This window comes from Bos taurus, chromosome 21 (assembly GCF_002263795.3).
Source record: "Bos taurus isolate L1 Dominette 01449 registration number 42190680 breed Hereford chromosome 21, ARS-UCD2.0, whole genome shotgun sequence".
Classification (NCBI taxonomy): Eukaryota; Metazoa; Chordata; class Mammalia; order Artiodactyla; family Bovidae; genus Bos; species Bos taurus.
Genome location: NC_037348.1, coordinates 69528022 through 69539102, shown reverse-complemented (window position 1 = coordinate 69539102; position 11081 = coordinate 69528022). Strand labels below are relative to the sequence as shown.

The following is an 11081-nucleotide window of genomic DNA, read 5'->3' as shown; positions in this document are numbered from 1 at the left end:
GCGCCGCCATGGAGCGCATCGAGGGGGTGGCCGTGGGCCGCTGCGCAGCCTCGCCGTACCTGGTGCCGCTCACGCTGCACTACCGCCAGGTGAGCGCGCCTTCCGCGCCTTCCGCGCCTTCCATTCCCCGCGCTGCCCGACACCGCCCCGGGACCCCGCCCGCCTTCGACCCGGAGCCCCGCCCCCCTCGAGCCCGCAGCCCCGCCCCCCTCGAGCCCGCAGCCCCGCCCCCAGCCGGCGGCCCCCGCAGCTCCGCCCCCGCCCGGAGCCCGGCTCGGAGCTCCGGGCCCAGGAGCCCCGCCTCGAGTCTCGTGGTCCCGCCCCGCAAGCCTCGCGTCCCCGCTGAGCGCACACTCCGGTTGAGTGTCGGGGTCGGGGAGGGTCTGGGCAGGGACACCTCGAGGGACCACTCATTCCTCTAAAGAGACTTTGCTGAGCCCGGCCCTTTTTGCGGTGGGACATATTGGGCGCCCCCAGGGTCGGGGCAAGCTTCCTGGAGCTGGTGTTCTCCATTCTGGGCAGAAGAAGGCGAATGGAGGGACGGGGGTGCGCACTGGAGAGCCTCTCCAGGTGGGCTTCCTCCCCAGGACGCCTCCTCCGTGTCTCCACCTGCCGTCCTTGCAGGCTTTCCGCCAGGGCATCATCTCCTGCCGTTCCCTGGGAGGCAGTGCGGTACCGCGGCTGCCTCCCTTGGCGCCGTACATGGGAGTAGGTTCACAGGAAACACATGTTTGTCCAGTTTGGGCCCTCACCCTTTGCTTGCAGCTCCCCTGGAGTCCACCGTGCCATCCAGGTGAGGACTGCACCCCATAGCGTGGTCTGTGCGGCCCCTCGGTGCCCCTCAGTCAGGACAGGTGGTGCAGGTCTTCGGTGCCTCTGTCTCTGCCTGACTGCCCTTGGCCTGCAATATCCTCTCTACACCCCTCCCCCAGGTCCCTTCCTGTCTCCAAACTATGACACCCTCTTGACCCCCAGCCTGAGAGAGGCTGCACCGCCCCGTTGCTGTTGTCCCATTGGCCCTAGGGGACAGGGAGTCTTGTCCCCAGGCTGGACCTGGGCTGGCAGCACTGGCCTGGGGCAGAAGCCGGGGTGGGGTGAGGGCATAGTACAGGGACATGGAGGTTGCCGCCCTGTCCCTGGTGCTGGCCTGGGGCCAGAATGCCTGATTGTGGCCACACAGCTCCCAGGGGCCAGGGCTCTGGGGGCAGCAGGTGAGCACAGGGTGGTCCAGGCACCTGACTGCTGTGGCCTCTGGCTGTGGCACCCTCCCCCACTTCCTGTGAAAGGTGGATGGGTGCTGGTAACCAAAGCTGAGCCCGTGTGGGTGGCAGGCTGCAGTGGGCACAGGCAGGGGGCCACGGGACACTGGGCTGGGCGGTGAATGTCAGCGAAGGGCTTCTGCAACTTTGCTCAGTAGCCGCTATGCCAGGGGAGATCTGATGGATGGATAGATTCATCATCCAGAGGCAGGGCCTCCCCATAGCTCTGAGGGGGAGGGGGCTGTGTTACACTCCAGTCCTGTTCCTCCCTCCCAGTGCCATGAAGATGAGCCAGGCCTGGGTCTGGACCACCTGGGTGGGGGTCCTGCAGGAGGGGCTGCACGGGCCTCAGTGGACCTCTCTGGACCCTCCCCTCCACCCTGCCTGGACCTCAGGTTTGACCGATGTTCTGATCCTGATCCAAGAGGGTACCTGAAACCAACACAGGGTGACACGTACCCTGAGGGAGGCAGGGGACAGCCCTGAACTTGGCAGACTTGGGGACAGGCCTTCCCTGGAACCCCTCCTGGTGGGTGGCCGGCCCTGGGGTGGCCAGGCTGCAGGCAGGCCCAGGCCTGCCTCTTGTGGGTGGTGCCTCACAACGGCCTCCCGGGCAGCCCGACTGGCACAGCACAGCTCTCCTTCCCCCCGGAAACCAAGGCTGCTGCCCAGCCAGGACGCTCCTGCCTCCAGGCCAAGCTCAGCCCAGGTTCCCCATCTCCGCTAGACCAGCGTGTGGGTGGGCCTCTGCTTGCCAGGTCCCCCTGCCGGGAAGGCCCTTTTTTCTCTGTGAGTCCTGGCGCAGTGTCGCCTCCTCCGGGAAGTCCTCACAAAGGTTGTTCCTCAGCGTCTTCTCTCTTTTGCAGCCCTGACTATACTTTCTGTCTCTGGTGCTCAGGTTCATGTCCAGTTCGTGGCTTGGACAGGGCCCCATGTGTTGGGCCGGCAGCTCACCAGGGCAAAGGGCTGGACCAGTGGCTGAAGGGCAGTGGGCTAAGCAAGCTGGTGACGGGTATCCACAGGGCTGGGCTCTCGGGCTCCAGGGCAAGGCCCATCCTCAGAGACCTCTTTGAGGAAGGCTCAGGGACAGGGGGAACGGCCTAGCTGGCAGGGTCCCAGCCCCTCGTGCCTCCTGCCGGCTGGAACCACGTTAGCATCGGTTCTGGTTGCCCGCGGCGGCCCAGGCCCCGGCTCCGCACTGCCTTCTGTTCACCAGATGCCGCCCAAAGCCCTGGGAGCCGCTGGGGCAGGGCACCCCAGGCAGGGGAGCAGGGTGGCGGAAGGAAGGGACAGAGCAGCAGGACCATGGGCCACGGGAGAGACAGCCCCAAGCCAAAACCAGGCTGGGGAGAGGGTGGTCCCTGGTCCAGTCACACCCCTGAGTCATCCCATCCGCGGGGCAAGCTCCTGCCAGGCGCTGGCACACCCCCCAACTGCTCCTGTGCCCCGCCCCAAGCCCTCCCATGGCCCTTTGTCCAGGCACCCAAGGGAGCTTCAGCCATGAAGACCTGATCTCTGCTCCACTCACTCGGGACCCCCCAGCCCGGGGCCCTCCACACCCCGTGATCCTTTCCGGTCTGGGTGACAGCGAGCGTCTCCGCAGCTCCCCACTGCTTGCTCCAGTTTTCTCGTCACTCCTGGGGCGCACGCGTCTGCCCTGGACCCCCCTGCCCACCTGCTGCACCTCCTGGCTCCCGGGCCGCCTGGGCCACAGCTGGTCTCCCTGGGAGGAGCCGCTGCAGCGTGTCCCTGGGGCCTCCTCGCTCCCCGGAGCACTCCCTGACCGATGCCCTGTCTCTTCCAGAATGGCGCCCAGAAGTCGTGGGACTTCATGAAGACTCATGATAGGTGAGGGCCTGGCCTGGCTGGCACCAGGAAAGAAGGCTGGCAGGGACACGGGGCCCAGGGGCAACGGAGCCGCAGCCCCCTTTGCGTTTCTGAGCACCCCCGCTCTCCCTGCCTCTCACTGAGGGGCCCCATGCGGGCCTCCCAGGCGCCCTTGCCCTGGAGCGCCGGGAGCATGGGCCGGGGGCAGTGTGGCTTTAGCTGGCCGGCAGGGCCCACGTGTCCCGTCATTCTCGCGCCCTCAGATGCTGCCAGCCCCAGCCTGTCCAGCTGCCCAGCATGTCCTTCCTACTCCTGCCACCCAGCACATACAGGAGGCCTGGGTCCTCAACTGGCAGTGTGACCCTGGCGAGTTCTGTCCCAGCCTGGGCCTCAGTCTGCCCATCTGAGCAAGGGACCCAACCCTCCAGGGCTGTGGAGGGCGGCGAGGTGAGGGCACGCTTCTGTGCTGAGCTCGGTCCCCCCTGCCCCCAGCGTGACCATCCTCATGTTCAACTCTTCCCGGAGGAGCCTGGTGTTGGTGAAGCAGTTCCGGCCAGGTGAGGTTGGGGTCGGGGAGGCCGGCAGGCTCACGTTCAGTCCCCTGGGGTCCTGGTGTCAGCATGTAGACCTGGGAGGGGGCTCTGGGAGAAACAGCCTTGGCAAGGAGGTCTGGCCAGAGCGGGTCATGTGGAGCCGGCCACCATAGGCCGTGACGCAGTCGCCTCCCCCTGCCAGCCGTGTATGCTGGCGAGGTGGAGCGTCTCTTCCCAGGGTCCCTGGCCGCTGCGGAGCAGGACAGGCCCCAGGCGCTGCAGGCGGCGCTGCCTGGCTCAGCAGGGGTCACCTACGAGCTGTGTGCCGGCCTCCTGGACCAGCCCGGGCTCTCGCTGGAGGAGGTGGCCTGCAAGGAGGCCTGGGAGGAGTGTGGCTACCGCCTGGCACCCTCTGACCTGCGCCGGGTGACCTCGTACAAGTGAGTGGGGCTGGGAGGGCGGCCTGCAGTCGGACAGCCCTGGAGGCGGGCTGGGACAGGCCGCTGGGGGGCGGCGAGCGCTTCCTCCCCAGGGCTGTGTAAGCAGGGTGAGTTCGCCTTGTTCTGCAGCTCAGGGTTGGGGGAAGGTTGGCTGGAGCCTGTGGCCCCCAGCCCCCACTGCAGCCCCCTGCGGCCCCGCCACACCCCCCCTGCCACCCCCCCCCCCCCGCCCCGTGTGGCCGGCTCCAGTGGCAGCTGCTGCTCACAGATGCCCCTGCTTCCTGTGGGATTAGGCACCGGGGGCTGGGGGTGGGGGTGAGTCACAGAGGGCTCTGACTGCGGCTCAGGAGTGAGGGCAGGGCCGAGTCCTGGGCCAGGGTTGGAGCTCTGCGCTCCCAGGGAGGGGTCGCAGTGCGGCCTGCCCCTACCAGAGTCCGGGTGCCTGCCAGCCACTCCAGCTCCCCCTGGGGACATCTTCCGGGACGGGATGTCAGGTGAAGCCCACCCTTGCCCTGGGAGTGTGGCGATGGGTCCCCAGCCCTGGTGAAGTCCTGAGCAGGAGGAGGGTCTCCAGCTGAGCCCCAGCCCCTGGCAGCCTGCTCCAGAGGAGTGGGGCCTCAGCTCTGCCCCCCAGGCCAGCCCAGGGCCACCTCAGCGACACCCAGGCTCAACCAGGCGTCCCTGGCCTTCAGTCTTGGGAAGGAGATGGGGCAGGGCCTAGCACCTCCACACTCCAGGTGGGGTTTCTGCACCCCAGGGTCAGACATGCTGTGTGACGCCTCAGTTATCTGCAGGCATCCTCCGTGTGCCTGGCCAGTGGCCACTTGGTCTCTGAGCCTTTGGGCTGGCGATCCAGGGGCCCTGACTTCAGGTAGGGATTGAACCATTGGGCAGGCCAGCCCTGGGACCGGGGGCTCCGCAGAAGGGGTGAGTCTGTGTGGACGCCTGGCAGGGGCACTGTGTGGGAAAGGCTCAGATCGAGGGGACGAGCAGCCCAGTCTCTGGACCATGATCTGGAGGGTGCTGGGGAGCCACAGAGGGTTCTGGACAGCAGGCGGTCAGTGGTCAGCTCACACTGCGTTTTAGGGACAAGGGCAGGCAGGCCTGGGAGGGGGAGAGGAGGCCAGCGCAGCTCCTCACCCCGGGAGCTGGACGGCAGCTGGATGAGCCAGAGCTAAACTCACGCAGCCCCGTGGCCCGGCCCACGGCTTCCGTCTGAGGCCCCGGCCGCTTCCCTGCCCGTCCCGGGTGACGCGGCCCCCCCCCGCGCTTGCCTGAGGTCTCGCGGCCCGGGGCGTGATTGAGTGTGCAGGGGGGGCCGTGCCGGCCTGGCAGGGCACACTCTCCTTGGCCCCGGTCTCCTTCACACACCGGCGGAAACGGGGCCTGGAAACCCCGCAGACGGCGACTTCCATCAAAGCTCAAGCTGTGGTGGCCGGCGGAAACGGGCTTCAGGAAGGGTCCGGGGGAGATAAGGGGCCGGAGGGCGGAGGAAGCAGCTGGGTGAGGTCAGTCTGGGCGTGGCCCCGCCAGGGGTGGGACAGCTGGGGAGGGGACGGAAGCCCCTCTGCTCCTTGCCCCGGTGTCCCGGGAGCTCTTGCACCCCGCAGGCCTTGGCTGGCCTCAGCTAGCCTCAGCGGGACCTGGGGTCCCCTTATCCCCTGGACTTTGCACACACCGCTGGTGTCCCTCTCCTCTGCACACTGTGTTGGGCCCTTTCCCTCTGGAGTCCAGACCAGCCTGTCCGTCACCCCATCCTCAAGGCAGGCAGTCACCATGGCTACCTGCTGCTGACCTCCGCTGCTGGGTCTTCCCCCCTACCTTCTGCCCAGCCCATCCCCCTCCCTGGGGCCAGCAATCCCCTCCTGGCTGCCACCCAGGAAGGAAGGGGAGTCCTTGATGCCCCCCCAGCCTATGAGCCCTAGCCCTGGGGACCTCACCCCCCACCCTCACCGTGAGCCCCAGCCTGGAGTGGGTACCCTACCCTGTGAGTGCCCACAGACAAGCTGCACGGCCGGAGCCCTGGGCATGGACCGGCTCTGCCGGGTGGGGAGAGGACCGGCTTGGCCCAGCCTGGGCAGAGTAGCAAGGCCCGCGGTAGAACGGGGGCCGCCTGTCAGGCACCCACGTTCTCACTGCGTGGTTGCCGGAAGTCAGCCGTCTGCTTTGCCGGAGACCTGGCCCACCACTCAGGGACTTGACGGGCTGCAGCCAGGCATCAGCTGGGCTCTGCAGTCTGGTCCGGGGCTCTGCGTCCTCTTGCAGCTCCTCGTGGCCGTGCCTGCGGGCTGTCTCCTGGCCAGCTCTCGGGCTCTTAGAGGCCCCCACACACCCTGGCCCGTGGCCCTCCCGCAGCAGCAAGGCAGCTTGCTTCATCTTGAAGTATCTCTCTGAGTTTTCACTGATCTCTAAACTCTCCTGATGAGGTCACACCGACCCAGGATCATCCTCCCTTGAACTTAAATTCCCCTCATTAGGTCCCTTAATTATGTCTGTAGAATCCCACCTTCATCACCTGACCTAATGTAACCGGTTGCACGTCACAAGCCTAGTCACAGCCTCTTCACATCCAGCATGTTCCGAGGTCTCCCTCACACTCGAGAGGATACCGTGTGGGGAGATACCCAGGGGCCTCCTGGAACCCTGCCTGCCAGGGGCTGGAAGGGGTGGTCAGGAGAGGACTGTGGAAGGGGCAGGGGTGGCTGGCGGGGCCTGAGTGGAGCCCTCAGCACATGCTGTCTCATCTTCAGGTCTGGCGTGGGACTGACCGGCTCCAGCCAGACCATGTTCTACGCGGAGGTGACGGATGCCCAGCGGGGCAGCCCGGGTGGGGGCCTGGCTGAGGAGGGAGAGCTCATCGAGGTGGTGCACCTGCCCCTGGACGGTGCCCGGACCTTTGCGGATGACCCGGATGTTCCCAAGACCCTCGGCGTGATCTTTGGTATCTCGTGGTTCTTCAGCTGTGTGGCCCCTGGCCTGGGTCTCCAGTGAGAGCGCCGCAGACCCAATAAAGGCTGGCATCGCTCTTGGATGTGACCGACTCTGAGCTGTGACCGGGCTGGGCTCGGGGGCAGGGTAGGGCGAGGTCTCCATGAAAGCCCCTCAGCTCCCCCTGAGCAGAGGCATCAGCTGCAGGCTGTGCGGGGTCTGTTGGGACCTGGCCTCTGGCAGAGGGCTAGGCCAGGCCTGGGCAGTGCCGCCAGCTGGCAGGGAGAGGTGGGAAGACGGTGTCGGGTCAGGCCGTCCCTGGGGGCAGGGAAGGGTCAGCCAGGCCGAGCGCTCAGGGCCCGCTGGGCACCGGCCGTGGATGGAACTGTGGCCCTGGGGGCGGTGGCTGTCATGTCAGGAGAGGCTGTGGAGAAGTCCAGAGGCACGTGCTCCCTGCTCCTGGGTCCTCCCTGAGTGGGGCTGGGCCGGTGCCCCCCTCAGTAGCCCTGTGGCCCTGGGCACTGGTGATAAGTCTCGCTCCACCTGCTGACCTGTGTGCAGGCTGGCCTGCGAGCCCCACAGAACCCCCACGCGAGGGGTCAGGGATGACGTGAGCTGCCCTTGAGCGCCTGGGGTCTTAGGAGGGCTGGATATCTGCCCCACCAGGTGCCCAGCAGGACCTCCAGCGTGCGCTGGGGCCCTCTGCGAGGAGTATGTGCAGGTCATCGTGGTCTGGGTGTCTGAGGGCGTGGCGGGGCCGTCAGTTGGGAGAGGGCCGGGGAGGTTTCCTAGAGGGAAGGCTGGCTCTCCCCTTTATGAGGGTGGTGGCCTGGCCTGGCCCTTTCCCACAGGCCCCCAAATCCTCGGGTCAGCCCCTTGGGTGATGCCCTAGGACATGATGGGGGCAGCCTGGGTCATGGTCCACTGACCCTGTAGAGGGCAGAGTGTCCAGGAGATCCTGCTGGACAGACAGGTTGGGACTGGGGGCCCGGGTGACCACGAGCTTTTGCTGTGAACCTGCATGCCCTGTGCCCAGCGTGCCCCGGGACTGGGCCCTGTCTGGAATGGGAGGGGCGCTGAGCGAGGACGCACTGCCTCTGGCTTCTGCTGAGAGCCTGCTGTCAGGAGGGGACAGCTCACCAGCTTAGGGCCCCCTGCCCTCCTGTGCTCCCTGCCTGCCCCGGGCCAGTGGGCACTTTAGTTCCTGCTGGCCTGGGGGCCGTGTGTGGCTGAGCCCCTCCAGGAGCGGCTCAGAGCCCATGGCCCCCGAGTCTGGCCCTTGGGGCCCCCTAGGGTGGCTGCACCCAGGAAGCCCACTCAGGCAGCACCACCTGTGTGCAAATGCCGGCTGTGACCCAGGTAGGACGGCCCGGGTGGGGTGTCCTGGGAGCCCAGCCCGGCAGTGGGGTGCTGTGGGGGCGGTGCTCGGGCCGAGGTGTGGAGCCGGCGGGGTGGTGCCGTGCTGGGGTTCCGAGCGCCAGCACTGCCCTCTCAGAGGGGCTCTGAGGGCGGCCCTGGGCCGGGATGTCTGGAGAATCTGAGGCAGGGGCTCTGCCCAACCTGGGGCTGCCCCACCCCGCCCGCACCTTCCACCTGCCGCTGCCCACCTCCTGAGCTCCACTGCCTGCCCACTCAGAGGGGCCTCTGCTGGGCCCCGGGTGGGGCTGGGGGCCCTCTGCCCTGGGGAGCACATGGGCTTCGTCCTGGCAGGACAGGGCCCTGGTCTTGGGTGCAGTCCAGCTCCGCACTCTGCTCGGCAGCCCGTTGAGGCAGGTCAGGAGGCACTGCCGGGCCTAATGGAGCTGGCATCGATTTCCTGGCAGTGTGGTGGGGGGGGGCTGTAACCGGAAACTCCCCTCCCTGGCCGCTATATTTAGCACCACAAAACACGGGCGGAAGTAGCTCACTCAGCCCCACCGGCTCTGTCCACATGCCCGGCAGCGGGTGCCCAGCCTGGTCCTGAGCAGCCTGGCAGGGCTGAGCCGCGCCCCCTCCACATGTGCCTTGTCTGGCGCAGAGTGATGCCGACCCCAGAGTCTGCCTGGAGGGCCCCTGGGGCAGGGGACTCGGAGAGGGAGCCCTTGGGTTAGGGGGCGGGTGGGGCTGGGACACTGAGCGGAGTGTGACCCAGGGAGCCCTAAACTATGCCGGGGTCTTCCTGGAAGAGGCGGGAGCCTGGCTGTCTCTTGAGTCTCAGCCCTCTGGCTCCCCCCCGCAACCATAGGAGAGGACCCCTGTAGGAGGATCGCCCGCCCCGCAGCCCCAGCCCCGGCCCCTTCCCTCAAGCAGCCAGCGTCCTGCCTTGAGCATCTCCTGGGTCCATTTTGTCCAGGCTGTGGCTCCTGGGAGGGAGAGGGTGGGGAGAGGGGACCATGAGGGGCGTCTGTGGCCTGCAGGGGCCATCCTGGGCAGGGAGGCAGGGAGCCCACTTTGCTCCCAAAGGGCCTGGATGGAAGCAGAGGGGCCCGGACCCCTGTCTCCCTGTGTTGCAGGGCGGGTGGGGTCTCCCTGGGCCCCAGGGCGGCTCTGTCCCCTGACAGGTCGAGCTGGAATCTGGAGGTGGGCTAAGCATCCCTCACTGCTGCCTTCGAGCCAAGACAGCCCAGAGCAGGGCAGGGCCTCCGCCCAGAGCAGCAGCTCCTGGGACTCGTGGCCCAGCCGCCAGGGTCAGCCACGGCGTCCCGTGGCACATCCCGGCCGTCCGCTTCTCCTGCAACTGGCCGCTGGCAGGAAACTTCGAGGTGGACAAGGGAGGAGCACAGAGGGCGGCAGCGGCTGGGGGGCTGCTGTTCTCCAGATTCCACCTCTCACTCGTGCCGGAATTGCCCCCTCGGCCCCTCCACGGCCAGGACCCTGCCAGGCCACCGGCCCCTCTCGTTTGCTTATGGCCTCCCTGTCCGACCTCACCCCGTGCTGCCCTTCCCCCCTACAGCCAGGGATCTTGGTGACAATGTAAGTCACAAATGTGCAGCCCAACCCAGCTCAGCTGCTTTCTGTGACTTCCCGTCAGTCTTCGCAGGAAGGCTCGCCAGGCCGGCCCAGCACAGCCGGTGCTTGCCACTCCTTTCAGCCTCCCCAGGCCCTCACCTGCTCTGCCAGGGCGTGTCCTCCTCCTCAGCCCCAGGGCCTTTGCATGTGCTGTTTGCAGCCACTTTCCCTGGCCGACCCTGGCCTGCCCACTGGGTTTGAGCAGGCCTACTAGGCAGGGTACCCCCACGTGCCTCACTCAGTACAGTTTGCTGTTCTGTGTTGTTTAAGTTCTCTGCCCACTCCACCAGCCCCACTGGGAACCACTCACGGGTGGGTGGGCAGGGGCTGTGTCCACCTTGCTCATGGTTTGAGTAAGTGCTGGAGGACAGTGGGTAGTAAGGCAGCAAGCAAGGGCCAGGATGGAGCTCTGCCCCTGGGATGGTGCAGGGGCTGCTCGTCCCTGATGGGGCCAGCAGGACTCCGTCCCTGCCCTTGGGCCAGAGCAGGGGGGCCGGGAGCCTCTCTCCGTGAACCCCCTGCCCCCACAGGCGGTAACCGCTGCCCAGGAAGCAACTGGAAGGCTCTGAACAGCGCTCACATTCCCTTATTTGGTGGGGGTCGCTGTGCATGGCGGGGCCTGGCTTGTGTCCTGCCCCCTCCCAACCTAGAGAGGAGCTCAGGCCAGGATGGGTGTTTGGAGGGAGCAGTCAGGCCCAGCTCTTCAGGCTCCTAGGGGCTGGACCTCTGGCCTGGGCAGTGAAACCAGGGCCGCGGGCAAATTTGCGGGAGGAGCCAGGGATGGAAGAAAGCCCAGTTGCTACCGGGGTTGGGCGGGGAAACCCCTTTGGACCAAATTGGTATCCCTAACGGCCAAGGCGATCTCCAGCCTTGGAAGGGACCCTGTTTGGCAGAGAGGAAGGGGTGTTTGGAGACCCGGAGCCTTGGCATGACTCCGGGGAGGTGAGGCGAGGTTACTCCAGGAGAGGGCAGTAAGGCGATGAGGGGGTGGGATACGGGGGCCTGGCGACCAGGACAGCAGCCGCAGCCTCTCTGGGCGGCCTTCACTTTGTCCTTTGGGGCTTGCACCACCGTCCTTTATTCGCACCCTCGTCCGCGCCCAAACC

The 11081-nt window shown here is 67.0% G+C and overlaps 1 protein-coding gene across 3 annotated transcripts; it reads left to right on the top strand.

Moving 5' to 3' along the window:
• NUDT14 (nudix hydrolase 14) lies at positions 1 to 7090 on the top strand. Of its 3 annotated transcripts, none has more exon segments than NM_001105652.2 (5): positions 1 to 89; positions 3064 to 3107; positions 3579 to 3643; positions 3822 to 4059; positions 6810 to 7090. In NM_001105652.2, coding segments are annotated over 5 exon segments (669 nt in total). In that variant the 5' UTR covers positions 1 to 8; the 3' UTR covers positions 7051 to 7090.
• Positions 7091 to 11081: the final 3991 nt, after the last annotated feature.